The following is a 19,533-nucleotide window of genomic DNA, read 5'->3' on the forward strand; positions in this document are numbered from 1 at the left end:
ACGCCGAAAAGCACCTCATGCCCACCGTGAAGTATGGTGGAGGATCTGTGATGCTGTGGGCCTATTTCTCTTCCAGAGGCCCTGGGAACCTTGTTAGGCTGCACGGCATTATGAACGCTTTGAACTAGCAGGACATTTTAAATAAAAACCTGATGGCCTCTGCCAGAAAGCTGAAGATGGGTCATCATTGGGGCTTTCAGCAGGATAATGATCCAAAACATGTGGCAAAATCTACACACAAATGGTTCAGCAGTCACAAACTCAAGGTCCTCCCATGGCCATCTCAGCCCCCAGACCTCAACCCAATCGAAAACCTGTGGGGCGAGCTAAAGAGGAGAGTGCATAAGAGAGGACCCAGGACACTGGATGATCCAGAAAGATTGTGCAAAGAAGAATGGTCAAAGATCCCTCTCTCTGTGTTCTCCAATCTTGTGAAATGTTATAAGAGGAGATTAAGGGCTGTCTTGTTGGCAAAAGGGGGTTGTACAAAGTATTAACATCAGGGGTGCCAATAATTGTGGGACATGATTTCAAGAGTTTTTTTATTTCTAAATGTGTGATTTTTTTTTTTTTTACCACCAAAGTAATGTACTTAAATAAAAGGTTGGATTTTTCTCTTTTATTGCATTTTGGTTCTATGTTTAAAAAAAACAAAAAAAAGAAAGATTTTTTTTTAGAAGTCCACGACCACATCTTAAACAGGGGTGCCAATAATTGTGGAGGGCACTGTATATACACATACATACATATATACATATATAAATAAAATCAAGACAATAAAACCACAGTAGTCTTGGCAGGTGCTTGTCTTCTTTATTAATTCAGTCTTGAATAATACAACACTTTAGAATGATACTATAGTTTACTCGTACAGTTATAAGTACATCTTGCACCCTAGCGATACGAAGCATATAGATCTGAACACACAGACACGCTCACTCGCGCACACACACACACACAGGAGCAGCAGAGATAAACAAGTGCGTTACGAGGGGAAGAACAGGAGAGGAGGATGCTGGGAATGTGACCGAGGCTGCTCAATCGATATTCATCTCTCAGAAACTCTGCCGTTCTCTTACTCCACTAAAACAGAATGAAACGAGCCGGACGTGGACATCCCAACGTTAACATTTCAAAAAAATATATAGCACATTGGTCGCCTCGTCCCCAAATCAAATGGTCTTATGGACAAGTGCAACACAGAATGTAACATCATTAGGAGTGTGAACACAAATAAAGCACACGACAGACTAACACTACAAATAAAACTAACGAGAGTTACAGTACGCCTTAGCCCTTCTCCGCACTGTTTGTTCAAGGGGAGAGGTGTTCGCTCAGTCTGTGCTTCACGGGCACGCAGACAGCTCTGGATAAATGTGTGTGAGATTATGCTCGAGACTGAAAAGGAAATAAAAAGCAGTGAGAACAAGTGTTTAAGTGATTGTGGTCCACAGGCCTGTGGGAGGAGCCAGGCTCGTGTGATGACGACGACGACATCAGGTCACCGGTCTGAAAGCCTGCGGGAGTCGGGAGGGAAGGGAGAGATGTGTGGACAGCTGCGGTCGAGTCCAGCTTACTGCACTGGGACCACGCGCATGGTGTTGGTGTAACCGGATCCTGGACGCCAGCCGGTCAGGACGATCACCACATCACCGGGCTTGAAGAACCCACGAGCTTTACCTGAGAGAGAGAGAGAGAGAGAGAGAGAGAGAGAGAGAGAGAGAGAGAGAGAGAGAGAGAGAGAGAGAGAGAGAGAGAGAGAGAGAGAGAGAGAGAGAGAGAGAGAGAGAGAGAGAGAGAGAGAGAGAGAGAGAGAGAGAGAGAGAGAGAGAGAGAGAGAGAGAGAGAGGAGAGAGAGAGAGAGAGGAGAGAGAGAGAGCGAGACAGAGAGAGAGCGAGAGAGAGAGAGAGCGAGAGCGAGAGATGGATGTGAACCACTGGGATGTATACGATACTTTTTTTTGTTTTTGCTACAACATGGGATTAATCAACGCATGCTAATGAACCTTAAAAACTTGTCACTTTTCACAAGAAAAGATAATTGTCTCTTTTGTTTGCACACATCTTCATCAGTAGTATTATTTGTGATTTGAATTTAGCCTCCTTTGCTATAAGATGCGGGCTTCGGATGCGTTCGAATTCGAGATCTTGTTACTTTTCACAAAAAAAGATACTTGTCTCTTTTGTTTGCACACATCTATACACCTTTCACTTTTTAATACTAAAACAAAAGATGGATAAAAAGCACAATAAAACAGTAAGATACAATGACAAACTAGCTTACAAACCGTTTATTAACTAAAATGAATAACACCACAAGCTGTACAAAAAACACAATCATAACTATAAAAAAACTCATAACTTACAGAACGTTTAGCAAACACTGATGAATCAAATAAATAAATAAATAAATGAGAGCCTCCATAGCATAACATTGTGAGGTACTGTAAATGGCAAACTTTTCAAAATGAAAACAAAAAGTAAAAATAAACTTGCTGTCGGAGACGGTGCTTGCAGACCTTTAAGCTTTAAATTTAAATCACATAATATTAAACAAAAATATTACAGTTAAATACATTTGATTATTAAAAAGAATTAATTTTAGGTGTCTTTAGTTAGTGCATTCAGTTTTTCTTCACTTGTTTTTTTTTTTTATTATTTTCAATATTTTTGATTATTTTTAATGCCTTAAATGTTATTCTGAAGTACACCGAGCTGCATTTTATGCATGAAAGGTATTATGTAAATAAATGCCATTTTTTATTATTTATTAATTTAATTGTTATTATTGAAGTGTCTTGTTATTCAGATAAAAAATGTATTACAGAAATGTTATAGTTTAATAGCTTATTTTACACCGTTTGTGCATAATATTTTGAATGTCTTTCAATCAATTTTTCGCTTTCATGTTATCAGCTGAACATTTTGGTAATTTAGTTGCCGGTTTTCAAACATGAGGCTCTGTGAGACTGCTCCATAGTATGATGCATAGATGTTTTAAAATGAGTGCATTCCAGTCTTTAGTTTCTTGTGTAATCCTCACAAACACCTCTGCGTCTTACCGACATCCATAGCAAAATTGACCCTGAGGTCCACATCCTCGGCCCACACGTCGTTGGAGGGTTTGTTGTAGAGCACGGGGAAGATGCCGCGGTACAGATGAGCCTGACGGGCCGTCTGCTCGTCACGGGTCACGGCGATGATCGGGGCACGCGGGCGGTAACGGGAGATCAGATGAGCGGACCTGGACAATCAGACAGCAGCGTGTGAATGAAAACATCCCGGAGACAATCATGTGACTAAATGAAATTACTGACAGAATGCTGAAACTGAAACCCTACTCCATTCTGTTCACACTGTTCAAACACTCACTCACAGCTAGTGCTTTCAACTGATTAATCACATTCAAAATAAACTGAGTGCAGTCTTGATGAGCAGAAGAGATCCTACAGACCCCAAACTTTTCAATGGCCTTGTTTCTTACCCGTCCCATGCTGAACTCTGACCTCAGGCCCCTCCCCTCTTACCTGCCAGTCTTGGTGAGCACAATAAGGGCGCCGGCGCAGCATTTGAAGGAGGACTCGACGGCGCCCACAGCTACAGCATCTGAAGGGTCGCGGGTCAGAAGGGTGGAGCGCCGCAGCTCCTCAAACAGCTGCCTGTGGAACGTGGCTGCCTCTGCCTCGCGGGCGATCTGACAGCGCCGCCCGGTGGAGGGAGGGGGAAGCGTTACACAATCATACGGTCAGTCACTCAGACAGAGAGAAACACGGAGAGAGACGCGTGCACAGGAATGCTTACGCTAGCCCTGTTTCAAAGCATTTTAAACAGTCACTTATTTATAATTTAAATAATCAATTAACTTATTATACAGTGCTAGGCAATGATTAATCACATCAAAAATAAGTTTTTGTTTGTGTGCACTGTGTATATTTATTATGTACGTATATATTAAGACAAACACACACAATATATTTTTAGAAAATGTATATTTATATTATACAGTCAAACCAAAATGTATTCTGACACCTTCAACATCTCACATTATCAGTTTATTCACTATAGTTTAGAAAATGGTAATAAAATATGACAAGAATGCAGAGTTGAACTGCGTCAGAACAAATTCATCTTGATACATGTCAGATAACTTTGATAGAAAGGTTTGTAATGAATTCGGGTTGAATAGCTGTGAGCTGTTAAATTTAAGAACAATTAGATAATACCGATTTAGCTCAACCAATACCAAGAAATGCTTAATTTTGTTCAGTCTGTGGTTTAAAAAGATCGCATTAGCAATTAAAAAAAAAAAAAAAAAACGCTTAAGCAAAACATGGTCAGGTCAAAGTGTCAATAATTTTTGATTTCAAATTTCAACTGCATGAAACATTTTTTGGGTAAAATGTCACAGTTTACTTTATTTTGCTATTCTCGCTTACATACATGAACTAGTGTCCTGCACCCACTAGTAAAAAAAAAAAAAATATTATCAAAGATGATATCTTGTGACTAAATCATTTTTGGTTTGACTGTATATAAATATTCAATAGGCTATATAAACATAACATTTTTTCTTAAATATAAACACATGCATGTGTGTGTATTTATAAATATACACAATACACAAACAGTTATTTTGGATGCAATTAATCGTTGCCCAGCACTATTATCATAATAATACATTAATAAGCTGATGTACAGCTTTATTTGATATATTTTGGATTTTGGAATGCACTAGGATTCCATTAATATTCAGCATGTGCCATGTGTCTCTCTCATTTCTCTCTCTCTTCCAGTCCTCTCCTGTCCCTGCTCTCTCTACTCCCTGACCGTAACGGATCTGGTTTTCCACATCATCACATCTCTGTGCCGCCTGCCTACCTGCCGGACCCAGTGAGGACTATAAACGCAGAGGCCAGGATTTTAAAGGAGGCCTCCACAGCGCCAATGGCGATGGCCTCGGCGGGGTCGGTGGAGGGGGGCAAACAGCGCCGCAGGTCCTCAAACACCAGCCGGTGGAACATAGCCGCCTCTGCCTCGCGAGCGATCTGATGCAGCCGTATCATCATGTGATACGACCGGAGGAACACAGCAGAGAGACGGAGAGGAAAGATACGCACATCCATGAGATGAGAAGAGATCGAGTGTGAATCAAGAGTGAGAAGAGAGGTGGACACAGAAAACAAACACACAAACAGAGGAAACAAAAGGAGGAAATTAGTGCAGGTGTTAGTTCAGAGGAAAGGGTTAGTAGAAAAAAAACAAAATGATTGTTAAAACACATCCAGACTATCACAGTAAATCATTAAATGCAAATTAATATTAATTAGTGCTAACCCACCGCCATGAAATCATGGATATTATTTTCAATATGGACATTAATGAATCCGTGACCAGAATAGTGTAAGTGATTGTGATGATATAAGGATTACAGAAACTAGGGATGCACAATATTAGATTTTTGCCGATATTTTTACCGATAACCGATATATATTTCCCTTAGTTTTGAAACAACACCAGATCTCTCCAGTGTGGAAATATATTGTTTTTAACTTTTTTATTTTTAGCAAAAACTGGTTAGAACTAATAAACATTATTCAAGTTCTATTTTTAATGAGTACAAGTTTTCATAATCCATTTGAAAAAATACATTACATAAATGAATAAATGTGTATGAATTATTTCATTAAGTGTTTGTGATTTTTATTCTTGTAAACTAGCTTCTAGCCTTTAAATCAAAACAGACTCGTGATTTTACGTCATTGATACTGGTTTATTTATTCAGAAACACAAGCATCTTAATGATATTTGTGCATTTTACGTTGAGCTATCCGTCTTATTGGCAAGGCATATCAGCATGAGTTTTTCACACCGATAACCTTCTGATAATATCGTGCATCCCTAAAAGAAACTCACATCATGCAAAAGCAAGTTAAAAGTTTCCAAACACAAGCCCAGAAGGAGTGAGTGAAGAAAGGTTGAGCACATCAAGACAGGGGATAGGAGATCAAGCATGCTGCTTTCAGAAAGCTTCGAGAACGAACAAGCCAGCTTCAAGAAAATATGTTTGTTAAAGCCAAGAGATTTGATCTGCTGGTGAATATTTACAAGTTCAGGAGTGTCTGGGCAAACATGCCAACCTTGAGCACAACGCAGAGCACATGGATAGATTTAACAAGCTCAAGAACAGGCAGACAGAAAAAAACATTGATTTCAATTTAAGACGGTTAAATGTTAAAATGAACCGTGAGCTTCAGCGAAGGCTGTTGTCTGTAACTGACCCTGACAACTCAGAGAAACAAAACCAGCTAGTGAAGGCCAAACACATGCGAATGAGAGAATGAAAGTCATGAAGGATGCTGTGGCATTCAAGAAATATCACGGGTTAAACAAAACAATGGGGTTCAAATCTGAGAGTACACTGAAAATTTGGGACTCGAATAGAATTTGTTTTGAACTAAAATGTTACAAAATACAAATAATATTTCAGATTCTGGATTTTTTCTAGGTGACTAATCAAATGCAAGTAAATGAGTGACGTATGCTTTATACAGACATTCAGTTCTATACAGAACTTTTTTTTAATTCATGCTATTTTAACATTTTACTTAGTGATACGTGGATTATATAATTTGGAAAGATTTAGAAAAATGTAAAATGGTCTCTAGACTTTTGGACCCCATTGTACAAATATATATATTTTTTTTTTACTGAAAGGTGAGAGGTTTAACAAAAAGACAAGCATCACATTTCTGCTTTTAAATTACATTACTGCATTACTGTACATACAATTAGTTTTTTGTTTTTACAAAGATGCTGTCCATCCTTAAGAAGATGTATTTAACCCGTAAAATTTCTTTGGAAATTTGTTTTAGTGTTTTTTTTTTTAAGATGAGTTAAGTATGAGGAATGTGTGAGTCGGTACTAAAATGTTTAGCTGTGTAAGTGTGGGTCAGTAGGGGGCGCTCTCACCATGTGCTGGGTGCGCACGGCCTCCAGAGGATAGTCTCCCTTTGCGGTCTCTCCACTCAGCATGATGCAGTCGGCTCCGTCCAGAACGGCGTTGGCCACATCGCTGCCCTCGGCACGTGTAGGGCGAGGCTTCTTGATCATGCTCTCCAACATCTATAAACACGCAAGACTTGAGTGAACTTGAGATTAAAGTTATTACTAGTTCTGGAAGACCAACCATTACAAGAAAACTCCTCCTTTGCTTGCATTAGAGCAATTAAACTGCAATATAAATATTACAGAAGAGTATATTATGGATTTGCTTTCAGTTAAGATATATTTTCCGGATAATGCATGCTAATATGTGTCCCTGCAGCACAGAAGCAGTCATCAGTAGCACAGGTATATTTGTATCAATAGACAACAATACATTGTATGGGTCAAAATTATACATTTCTCTTTTATGCCAAAAATCATTAGGATATTAAGTAAAGATCATGTTCCTTGAAGATATTTAGTAAATTTCCTACCATAAATATATCAAAACTTAATTTTTGGTTAGTAATATGCATTGCCAAGAACTTCATTTGAACAACTTTATTAAAGATGATTTTCTCAATATTTCACCCTCAGATTCCAGATTTTCAAATAGTTGCATCTCAGACAAATATTGTCCTCCTAACAAACCACACATCAATGGAAAGCTTATTTATTCAGCTTTTATGAATCTCAATTTCAAAGAATTGGAACCTTATGACTGGTTTTGTGCTCCAGGGTCACACATGGGGTTGTAGGTTAGCTGACCTGTGTGGCACAGATGATTGGCTTTCCTGCTTTGTTGCAGCGACCAATCATCATCTTCTGGGCCAGAAACACCTTTTCTGTGGGGATTTCAATACCCAGGTCTCCTCGAGCGACCATGATGCCATCGCTGGCCTCCATGATCTCATCAAACCTGGAGAATAAAACGAGATTCATTCAAACCTAAATTATTTTTACACATATAATCGTGCACCTGCAGAAACCGGCGTAACCCGCTCACCTGCGCACACCCTCGTGGTTCTCCAGCTTGCTGATGATCTTGATGTTCTTGCCCTTCTCTCCGAGCACCTTACGCACCTCATGCACATCAGACGCTTTGCGGATGAAGGAGGCAAAGATCATGTCGACTCCCATCTCCACGCCGAACTGCAGGTCCTTGACGTCTTTCTCTGACACGGCGGGCAGGTCGACTGCGGCACCCGGCAGATTGACACCCTTCTTACTTCCCAGAGTTCCTCCATTCTCAATTTCGCACACCAGATAGTCAGAGCCTGAGAAAGAGTCAGATATTATATTTATCAAGCAGAAAAAGATGATTCTACCCAGTACACAGTGTCCACACAAGAAGCAAACAGACTAATGACTTACAAATTCAACTCAAGGCTAGTGAGAATAACTTGAATTTCAGCAGTAAATAAAAAAAAAAAAGAAAAGAAAAGAAAAAAGTATTTGACTCATCACAGGGTTTCCAAAGTAAATTTAAAACTAAATAAAACCAAATATAAAAAACAAAAAGAAAAAATTTAATTAAACACATCAAAAAGAATTATAAAAAAAAATTTAAAATAACGTTTGATTAATACAATAACAAATATTTGCCAATATGGTTTAAAAAAAAAACCTTTTTTTGGACACCAATAAAATATATTTATTTTAGTTTTACAGATAAATACACTTAATTTTGTTACATTTTAATTATTTAATTTACATTCTCAAGTTAATAGTATCTTGGTTAAAATCTTGGCACACACTGGTAAAAAAAATAAATAAATAGTAGCCTGAATGCACTGTAAGTCACTTTGGCTAAAAGCGTCTGCTAAATGCATAAATGTAAAGGATGTTTGGATATTTACACTGGACAACAAGACAAAAATAAAGGAAGGAAGATATTAATTTTATTGAAATGCATGCAACATTTAATGCCACAAATTTCCTTAACCTTCTTAATCTGTGGAAGGGCGAATCAAGACATTTTTAATACCTGCAGAAACCCTGTTAGAAATTATTTTCATTACCGAGGCAAATCCATCACTCACCGATCTCCAGGACCTGGAGAGAAATGAGTCCATCGTCAATATAGACCTTGCTGCCCACTTCAACCACCTTGGTGATGTTCTTGTAGTCCAGCCAGAGCGTGTTCTCATCGCAGTTCTCCATGAAAGAGTCGTCTAAGGTCACTTTGATCTTATTTCCCTTCTTCAGCTCGACCTCAGCCGTGCCGCTCTGAAACAGACCGATGCATACAACCATCACTATTAATAACCCATGCATTAACAACAGATGATTCAGCAGAGTCTTGCACCAGCCGATCAGTCTTTGTAATGAGTAAACTCACTCCTTTAATGAGTCCGGTTCGGATTTCTGGTCCCTTGGTGTCCAGAGCGATGCCCACTGGCCTGTACTGGATGCTGCCCGGCTCGAAGGTGGCACAAGCTTCACGTACATTTTTAATAGTTTCACCGTGATACTGACAAGACAGAAGAAATAAGAGATTAATAAAGAAAAGAAAGATGTCACTCCAAACACATCACAATAGGAATGCTTGTGTAACAGCTGAACGTCTTTGACCTTACATCATTCTTATTCCCTCTTTGAACACGCTCAATCACACGCAGCTAAGCAATGGTCAAGGAGTGTCCAGACTAGCGAAACTGGGTTACTCTCTCCCACACACGACACACACACTCGTGCACAATAGAGTAGACACTTATGTGCGTGCTTTGTGTGATATGAGAGGACACAAAGTTCATCTGTTAGAGTTTGATCTACTGACCATGCAGAAGAAGTCTGCTGTAATAAACCATATTAGATGAGTACCTTTGATTCGTGACGTTAGTGGTGTCACAGTCATAATACTAATCACTAGTCTAGTCGATTTGGTTTCGGTAGCTCTGCATTCAAGGTCACTCTGTTGGGCAAATCCACAGGGCGGTGTTTGTTTAAGAGTGTGAAATGTTTGTTAAATGGCAGAATTTGTTTTAACCCAAAGCCCTCGATAAGAGAAGTCACATAAGGGTCAGCTTTCAGGTGCGAATGTCTCATAAATTGAAAACGGTGATTGTTAATTGTTGACTTCCTTTCCTGGTATTAACTAAACATGCCACAAACATTTTTCGTTTAAACTTTTATCTGCAGTTTTTTGGAATGAATGGGATGATTTTGCCCTGAATGAACCTTTCTGCTTCTGGCATGTTAGGCTGCAAACAGGCCAGAACTGGACCGGATTGCTTAAGCTTGAGTAAATAAAGAATGAATTCTATTCATGACACACAAATCTGAACCAAATTTTCAAATTGCAGCGCATGTCGTGAACCTGTAGAACTGCAAATGACGTTCTCTGTGAACAGCAGCACCAGTTCTGTTCACCAGCAACTCCTATACGAGCTATAAGTGTGCAGATAACATCCACCCTTTAGGCTGTTGAGACATGATAAGCTCTCCGCTGGGAAGGAACAGATAAACTATTTATAATAGCCTCACTGTAGATTAGGTACACTCACTCTCTCTCTCTCTCGGTGGCCTTTGACCCTGAATGCTGAATGCTTTAACTGTTCTTTCAGCCTGTGAGCCTCAGAGACGTTCAGAGCATCATTTCTGGCAGAGAATAACATGCATCATAAAGTACGCACCTCGTGTGAGCCGTGAGAGAAGTTGAGGCGAGCGATGTTCATGCCAGACTTGATCATCTCCTTCAGTATTTCCACAGAGCGAGAGGCCGGTCCTGTGATCACATGACACACAACGCACCATCACTTACTGCTACTTCTGAATTGAGACTATTTTAACTTATGCGTTTTCTCAACATCCTGCGTCTGTTGCTACATGAAAACAATTCGATAAAGATACAGAACAATGGCAGAGAGGGAGAGTTTGGGAAACCTGTCTTGGCTAAAACAAAAAAAAGCACTTATAAGACAGGACCTGGAGTAATTAAACACCTAAATGACACGTAATCCACCAGAGAATTTACTAAATTTTGATCACAGATGCTAATGAGTTACATTTCAAAATTGTTTGAAAGTGCTGCAGTAATAGCTTGTAGGACATTCATTTTAAAATTGATCCGGCTGTGTGTACTGTACACATGTCTGAGCATCCACTGACCGATGGTGCAGATGATTCCAGTGTTGCGAGCGATGGTGGGCTCTGAGTCGATGTCCAGCAGACACAAGTGCTCCAGGAAGGTGTCGGCCATGGCAGCGTTGAGCTGCTGCGTCTGGATGAAGGCAGAGCCCATATCCTGAGCTTTAGTGTGGGGCATTGTGGGTAATATCCTACAGAGAGAGAGAAACAACACATCAGACTAATAAACATATTTGTTATACATATTATTTACATATAAACAACAGAGAGACAACACATGCCTGAAAACCAGAGAACATATTTAAGATAAACACAGCAGACTGTAGTGATTAACCCTGATTTAAACTCAACCACAAACAGTGACAGGATCTCTGTAGGGAGCTTGAAGTCATAAAAGTCAAACACAGTTTGCTGAGAATTTAGAGTCATGTAAATTAAGCTAAAGAGCAATCCTCATGCCAGCTCCTCTGAACATGTCTGTGTGTGTGTGTGTGTAGTAAAGGTGTGGTGAAAAGGAATGTTTCCTTTCCATAATATGCAACAGACTCAGCACCCAGAAATATGAAAACATTAACAAGCGGATATAAAACCTTCTCTTAGCTCTTTCTCAATCACCACAATCTCATGATCAAAGCAGACAGGAAGGGCAGAGCATGACTTTCACTTTAGCAAACTACGAGTGCTGCATTTTAGTGGCTTTGGCTTTGGTTTACGGCTGGTAACCAGAGGGTTTCAGGTTTGTTGAAGTGAAAGTTGTTTTCTGAACTCACACGTGCACCAGTGTACCGCATCAGAGTCTGAAATCAAATTACATTCCATGCAGACTCTATGTCCACTATTGGCTACAGAATCATTAACCGAACAGTGTTCTTACTTAGCTAGTGGACTAGACTTGCATCTTAGGAACGTGACACTGACTAAGAAAAGCAGGGTGGAAAATCCAGGCCCTCGTGCAGTGAGCCACACACACTCATAGTTAAAGGAGGGGCAATTCCACTTCCTGATGCTACAGGAAATGATGCAAGCTGTGGTTTGAGTAACTAATGAGATGGTTATGCTACTTAGCTTACATCAAAGCAGCATGGCAAACATGCCTGTTTTCAGTCCTGGTAGATTGCTTTATGCCATGTGCCTCAGAACAGACAGCATCTGATGCTAACAAGGACACTGAAGGTCAACGTCAGCCAGGAATGTCACACGAAGGTCTTGTTATTATAGGCCTGTTTTATAACCACATACCCCGCTTTATCTCCAAAAATCACAGCTATGAAAACAAAGCCCAAAGAACAGGAAGAATCTCACCTTCAAAACAAACTGGTTAAAATTCAGCCTCTAGGCACCAATAGTCTAACAACTCATAAAAGATGAATCAGTATTACATCACACCGTTTGCTTCTGAGCATCTGATGGAGCATTCGGACCCAGAAACGTCATCCTGGGATGACAGACTTATCAAGCAGATGTTATTTATTCATTCAAATCATTCTTCAATTTAATCAATTTTACTGCCACGTGTGCAAAAATATAGTTTTCATTCTGTGATAATATAAACAATCAAGCAATAGATATTTGCTATATAGTATATATTGCTTTACATGAGTGCACTGTATATATATACGGATAAAGTTTGCTATAGTAAAGTAGCTGACTTAAAGGAGTTTATGCATGACAATATAAATTACATTATCATATCTGTGGTCTAGTGTTCCTTTGACCTCTGAACTGATGCGGCCTTTAGTTTAGAGCACGTCTTTAAATCAGCTGCAATCCCGCATCTAAACACACACAGTCAATCACAATGATCTGAAATATCTTGAACACAAACCGCGCAGACCTACAACAACTGGTTTAGTAAGTATGAGTGTCCTAACAAAGCATCAGCCCTAAACCCACCTGCAGGCCCTTCGGCTCTGTGAAATAAGGCACCGTGTGTCAGTCAGAGCCCTGCAGAGGAGCGCCAGCATGTGTGACCTTCTCTCCTCAATCACAGCGCTGCAGACACCGACGCTGGCCAGAATGAAGCCGCATGCATCGAGCTGCCGAGGAGTCTGAGCACTAAATCCTCTTCCCTTCAGAGAGGATAAAACACGCAAGTCACACACACGACGCTTACCGTCCTGCACGAGCAGGACCCTAATAAGACTCCAGGCCAACATTAGCCCCTAAACACGCTGGTTTAGTTGTGGACCGGCCACTGAAGAGTTTACTGCAGATCACATTACAATGCTGGGTTAAAATAGGAACGGGATGCATTAAGGAGCACTGCACTAGCTGGGATTGCACCAGTATGAAATGTACCAGTGGACTCTGCAGCCAAACGCGTGTTATTCACTGCAGCAAAGAGCTACTGAGGTGAGTCCGTTCTCTTTACTCTGTGATTCAGAACCATGACTAATATCTGTGCACTGGGACGTCCCTGGTGAGGTCTGTGGAAAGGCCGGTTTGTGTCACTGGAGATCTGTGGGTGTCTGTTTCACTGGACTCTTCTACTGGTTTAGTGGAAGCTTTTAACAACATTCCCTAACAAAACAACATGATACAAAAAAAAACACCACAATATAGCAACACACACTCACTCACTGCAGAACTGAAAACTGCAGAACCGAAAGAGTGCGACGATTTGATTAAAGATGTCGAAATGTCTACAAAGTGGCAGCAGTGTTTGTAATAAACCTAATTCATCGTCTGTTAATGCACATGTGAATTCAAGCTATGAATATACAGCAGGGCTGAGCACAAATCAGAATTTATACATGTGATCCATCTCAATTAAATTCCCAGGATGTTTGAAATTTGAATGACTGGAAGAACAATAATTTACTAAAAAGCATTTAATGAAGAATTCCTTTACCCTGGATCAATTTGTATTTATTTGTAATGAAATATATCAATGCCCATTTCTGTATGTGGCATTTTAAACATGATTATTCTATCAGTTCTGGAAAAATTGCCAATATGTTGTAAGATATTATATTATATAACAAAAATGTTATAGATCAAAGTAAATTTATTATGATGCTGGCATGGCAAACTGCTTTATTTAGTTCCATTTTAACTCTAGTTCCTTACATTCACACTCAAATTTCAATTTAGATTACTGTCCCGATTGAAATTCAGGAATTTTTAAGTGCTTTCTGAACTTTACATAGACTATATAATGCTGCTGAGAGTTGACAAATGCATTTTATACAGCAATTTTTAACAGAATACTATGGAAACTTGTTCCACTGCGGGGACAGAAAAGTAATTGCAACTTTATCTTAATTAGGGCTTTTTTTTTCTTATGATTCAGAGTTAATATCTCACATTATAAAGTATTTTTTTTCTAGCAAATCTCAGAATTTCAAGATAGAAAGTCAGAATTGTGAGATTGTAACAATATTTTTTTTTTTTTTTTTTGTGGCAGAAAACTAAAACAAACATTCATTCTGTATTTTGAACATTGAGCAGGCACAGAGCAACCTTAACTCAGCTGCGTAAAGATGTCTTTGGAGGCCTAAAAAGTTCTGAATGACGCACTGGCTTGAGTTCAGGCCAACAAACCGCGATGCAGCTGATATCAACCTAGAAAAGACTGAGAAGCAGATTTAAAATCTGACTACGCATAAAGAGTCAAGGTATGTGATTGCAAGACAAACACACAAAACAGTCCATTCCTCCCTCGCAGAAACATGATGCAGCATCATAATTAGCACCTATCAGTGCAGTGAGCGCCCACGAGGAGAGCCAGACTGCGCTTCAGATGACCGCAGGGAGCGGTTCTGAGCCAGTACCATTCATTCATTCATTCCTGAACCTAATAAAGAGTAATATCTTAAATGCAATGCACTCCTTGATAGTTAAAATAGCACTAAAACTCTCTGAAGATCAAACATCACCATCCTCTTCTACTCATAATCATCATCTGCGTTCACACAGGTGGGGAAAAATGTGGCGGATGCGTTGCGGGTCACGTCCCGCCTCTGCGTCACATTTTCCTCCAGCGCAGACGCCTGCGCGAGGGCGCGCACGTAAGCCTCTAATTCGAACGAATTTGAAATAAATGACGGTTATTGATCAACTGTCAACACTGAGATTACAGACGACGGTGAATGCTAAAAGACGGTTAGTAAGCATAAAACAGCGGAAAACGCAGCAAAATCCACGATTGAAGACGGTAAGTGTGGTGGAAACGAACTTGAAGCGAAATTAAACACAAAAATAGCACAAAAACCGTTAAAAATCCCAAGCAGGATGAGGAAATACTGACTGAAAATAACCAAACCTGCGCTATTTTATGAGAGCAGCTGCTCTGACTGACGAAAAACTTAGCTGAAACTGTACAAAAGCGTTGCTAATGAAAAATAGAACTATATGACTATTATGACGTTGATTTTTGTAAGTGATGCTCTGAAGATACTCACCTGCGTATGCTGATAGTCGGCCGAGACTGATGCGCTGCGCTCCGGATCACGAACTCAAGGTGATCTGCCAAACCTACCGGGCACTACTTCCGTAAAAGGCACACGCGGATTGATACTAATGACGTCAAACTATAAAAAAAAAAATGTCACGATAACTGCTTTTTCAGCAATATTTGGTAATATCTTTCCCTAGAAAGGGAAAGATGGTGTTTCTTGGCGTTTCGTCAATCAAAGAAAAACACACAAAGCACTAAAGTCTTAATAAATACAAAGCCAAGCTTCCTGATGGGGGGGATTATGAAACGCCAAATGAGGGAAGTGGAATGATCCAATCAGAGTGCGAGATACGGCACGGCGCCCGAGCACGAGGAGATCACGTGACGGGAGGATGCTGCTGTGCTGCAGTTAAACTATAAACTAACGAGTAACGACAAAGTGCTCGTTGATAATCTAGAATACATGTTTAAATAACGCAGTGGATGTATTGCACATATAAATCTATCCGCTTGTGTGTATATATAGCGTATACACAGCGAAATTGATGTACTTCCGCGTTAATCCAGACCCGCGCACACGCACGCAGCATCAGCGTTCATTTTATTAACTCTCCAAAGAGCAAACACTGAGAGATTTTACTGTTATATATGTCGCATAGTGACACTATAAAGCATCATCACGAAATTAACATGCATATATCACAAATACCTCTTACTCAACGAGTAGCATGGTAGCACAATGCGTTTTTGTGCATACACCATGTTTTTGAACACGTGCTTGGACAAGTACTGTGGCGATACTATGTTGTTGCACTCGTGCCACTGTAACTCAGTGTTGTTTTAAGACGTGCACCATTGTGTTTTGTACTTGCACCATGGTAGCACTACGCTTTTGACTGATGCATGATGGAAAAAAAAACATGACTCATAAATAAGGTAGTCATTCAAAGCTGCCTGGTAATATGAATCGGTTATTACCATTTGATACCATCATTGTACCATGTTACTGACACTGGCTAGTGACATGCAATTGTGTAATTTAAGACAGGGATGTAAATATTAAGTGATGAATTACACGAATAATTGTATATTTGTGTCACTTTGAGACTTGCATAGAGCAGCTGTTGCATGCATTCATTAATTAATTAATAGCACCCTCTACTGTGCATATGCTGTCACCAATGGCAGTGAAAACACTTCTCTGTCTCTCTTTTAGCTCAGATATTCTCGGAGTCTGGGCAGGTGAAGGCAATGCAAGGTTATGGCAGCCTTATGAAAGATCAGCACCAAGTTTAGTTTAATAACTAAGATTCAAATGCACCCTTTTCATGCCACAGATTTCAAATCTGCACGGTTTATTTCTGTGCTTTTAACCAGGAATGATATGGAGTGTAATGAGTGAAAGTATAGGACTATTAAACACAGAAATATCTCAGTGTTTGAAACCATATGCACCGGCTTTTCATCACGTGATTGATTCCCAGAACTGGAAGCAACCTCTGTATTTAATTGCAAGCTTATTAAACTCTGCAAACTAATTAAACATCCACTTGTGATTAGGGGGTTCACGGTGCATCTGCTATATGCTGTACTCGCATAGCACATATTTTGCAGTTAACGCACACTGAATTCTTTTTGCGGTGATTGACAGCAGGCACAAATTCCTAGATTGATTTGTATTGAGCTTAAAATATAAGAATTTCAATATGAAATTGGTTGAAATAGTTTTTTCTCTAAGATGACAATTGCGTGCTTATTTATTAAGCATGCAAAATAACGAGGTCACAAGGTGACAACAATGTAGCGTGCATGCTGTTTAAACTGTCCAGTCACAGTATTTCTCCCCCTGGTGGTCACAGATGGAATGGATTTGTGTCAATTTTCAGGCCTCTGCAGAAAAAAATGCACCACTTTTGAAAACAATCCCCGTGCAACACTTCACTTTAACTTACTAAAATTAGACTAAAATAAAAGGTTTATAGGAAACTTTGGCCGTATTTGAGGACTAGCAGGATTGAACCTGACAGTATTAAATGCATCATTTTAATATATGCAGCATTTCATGTTCTGGACTAGTAATTGTTTAAACATGAGACCAGTTTGATGCTGTCGTACTTCGCTGACCATCAGAAGTGTGTCCAGGTGAAGGTGTGTGAACTCACCTGCTCTCCACGACGGCCCCCCCGCTGCTGCTGCTCCCGCTGCCCATGCTGACCGCTGCTCACCTGACGGACACTCGCTCGCTCGCTCACTGACCGCTGCTCACCTGCTGCGTGTCCTTGTGCCTCTCGCCCAAACCAATCGGCCAATCCACGCAAACCTCGACCTGTAAGCCGACCAGTGCTGTCTGCATGGCCGGGCAGTGGTCAAATCCCATCGTAAATCCCACTGATGCTCTCTGGATTGGCTGACAGCTGCAACAGTGTTCTGGAGAGTTTCTCAAACTGTGCTCAGGTTTGCAATGACAGCAAAGTCTGCAATCAAAAATCAGATGTTATTATGATCCACATCAGCTTCAGTGCTCTCTATACTGAGTCATTAGAGCCTGGTTTTGTTTTTCAAAGGAATTTTTTTAGAGCAACAAAACTGATACATTAATTGATAAAGTTACATCCACACATCCACAACATCTACCTACAGATACACTTGCTGAATGTTTATTATGGTGTACATTATGACATTACTTGTTGCTTTCGGTAACTAATGCTATTTTAGGAGCATTGAGGTACTATTATAGTGTTTATTAATACTTTGAATTATTTTCTGTTTTAAATATTTTCTGTTTTCTTTTTAATTTTAGCAGTTTTTGTCATTTAATTTTTTTTATTTATTATTTATTTTGTAAAATTATGAATTTATATTTTAGTTGAATTAGTATTATTTCAATGAATTATTGCTATTAGTGCATCAAGTTAAACTAAAGAGCTGTTGGCTTGGCAACTGGCTGAAAAAAAGTTTTAGTTTTAATATTTTATTTTATTTTATTTTAGTGATTTCAGCAGTGTTATTTTATTATTAATTATATACCAATAAAGTATTTATGAATATTTTGAATTATTTTGTTATTTTCAGTTTTCTTAAGTTTTAATAATTTTACGTGCTTTGTATTTTTATTATTATCATTTTATATTATTATTTATTTTAGTTAGTTGCTAAAGCAACATTTCTCATTTTTGTTCTCACAAAATTAAGTTTCTTAAGTTTAGGTTTTTCATCTAATATTTTATTTTATTTTAAATAGATTTTTTTTTTTTTTCAATACAGAACAATATTTTTAATAGTTCTAGTATTAATTAACAATAACAGCACTGGTCAGCAGATACTCAAAAAAACGATTTATCACACTAGATTAGTTTTAAAACACACTGGTGAAGATGTTTTACTCCTTGCTTCTAAAATAGGCATGTGCTATTTTAAGTGTTTCTGAATAATTAATGCAAGTGTCTCTTTTACAGGAAGACAGGAAATGAGACAGTGCTGTGTCTCTCTCAGAGACGTGAGTCACGCAGCCGAGGACGAGCCGGATAATGGCTTATCTCTCGCTCTCTCTCTCTCTCTCGCTCGCTCTGGAGGTCATTGTGTACAGCGAGGCTCTTAACGAGGTAAGCAGGGTAAACTCTGATTAGTATAGCAACGGCTGAGACTAGAGCTGACGTGAAGACCACAATCACATGCATTTATACAAACGTCTTTGTGTTCCGCTCACATTCATTAATACACAATCATAAAAACACACAGAGATAAAAATTGTCTCGGGCTGATAATAATAGCACACTGCCATTGGCCAATGCACCATCACGACACAGATCTTGCTTTATTCTCTTTCCTTTTCTCCCTCAGTTTCAGTTTTCAAGTTCAAAGTCATCATTTTGGATGATTTACTTACAAAAAAGGTGCCAGCAATGTAATAAAATCAAATGAAATATTAAAAAGACATTAAGAATATACTATTGCTCTTGAATATGGTGGGTTTGATCTTTTTTCTGACAGTCCGGGCAAATGCATTGCATCTCTCTCTCTCTGCACACATCAATACATCAAACACTCAGTTGTCAGCTGTA

The 19,533-nt window shown here is 39.3% G+C and overlaps 1 protein-coding gene and 1 long non-coding RNA gene across 4 annotated transcripts; one reads left to right on the forward strand and one right to left on the reverse strand.

The window, feature by feature from the left end:
- Positions 1 to 791: 791 nt before the first annotated feature.
- On the reverse strand, positions 792 to 17,722 carry pkma (pyruvate kinase M1/2a). Of its 3 annotated transcripts, none has more exons than XM_042744550.1 (11): positions 17,635 to 17,722; positions 11,095 to 11,264; positions 10,620 to 10,711; positions 9,326 to 9,457; positions 9,027 to 9,213; positions 7,991 to 8,261; positions 7,753 to 7,903; positions 6,970 to 7,122; positions 3,528 to 3,694; positions 3,063 to 3,244; positions 792 to 1,680 (listed from the first exon to the last, which is right to left on the reverse strand). In XM_042744550.1, the coding sequence occupies exons 1-11, from the start codon at positions 17,679 to 17,681 to the stop codon at positions 1,574 to 1,576; spliced, it is 1,659 nt and encodes a 552-aa protein (XP_042600484.1). In that variant the 5' UTR covers positions 17,682 to 17,722; the 3' UTR covers positions 792 to 1,573. The 3 variants fall into 3 exon arrangements, with proteins under 3 accessions (XP_042600484.1, XP_042600482.1, XP_042600485.1); XM_042744548.1 differs by lacking the exon at positions 3,528 to 3,694 and adding an exon at positions 4,879 to 5,045; XM_042744551.1 differs by lacking the exons at positions 3,528 to 3,694; positions 17,635 to 17,722 and adding exons at positions 4,879 to 5,045; positions 15,477 to 15,635.
- Positions 14,748 to 19,470, forward strand: LOC109099557. Its single transcript, XR_006157153.1, has 3 exons — positions 14,748 to 15,229; positions 17,615 to 17,926; positions 18,928 to 19,470. It is a non-coding gene; the product is annotated as an uncharacterized LOC109099557 (long non-coding RNA).
- Positions 19,471 to 19,533: the final 63 nt, after the last annotated feature.

Source organism: Cyprinus carpio, chromosome B18, assembly GCF_018340385.1.
Source record: "Cyprinus carpio isolate SPL01 chromosome B18, ASM1834038v1, whole genome shotgun sequence".
NCBI lineage: Eukaryota > Metazoa > Chordata > Actinopteri > Cypriniformes > Cyprinidae > Cyprinus > Cyprinus carpio.

Bases quoted from the DNA above. Each gene is read 5' to 3' on its own strand.
- pkma (XM_042744550.1), bottom strand. From the start codon at position 17,681: ATGGGCAGCGGGAGCAGCAGCAGCGGGGGGGCCGTCGTGGAGAGCAG. The intron at 11,265-17,634 runs GTGAGTTCACAC...CTCTCTCTGTAG, and splicing joins GGGGCCGTCGTGGAGAGCAG to GATATTACCCACAATGCCCC. The intron at 9,214-9,325 runs GTGAGTTTACTC...GGTCTGTTTCAG, and splicing joins GAACCGGACTCATTAAAGGA to AGCGGCACGGCTGAGGTCGA.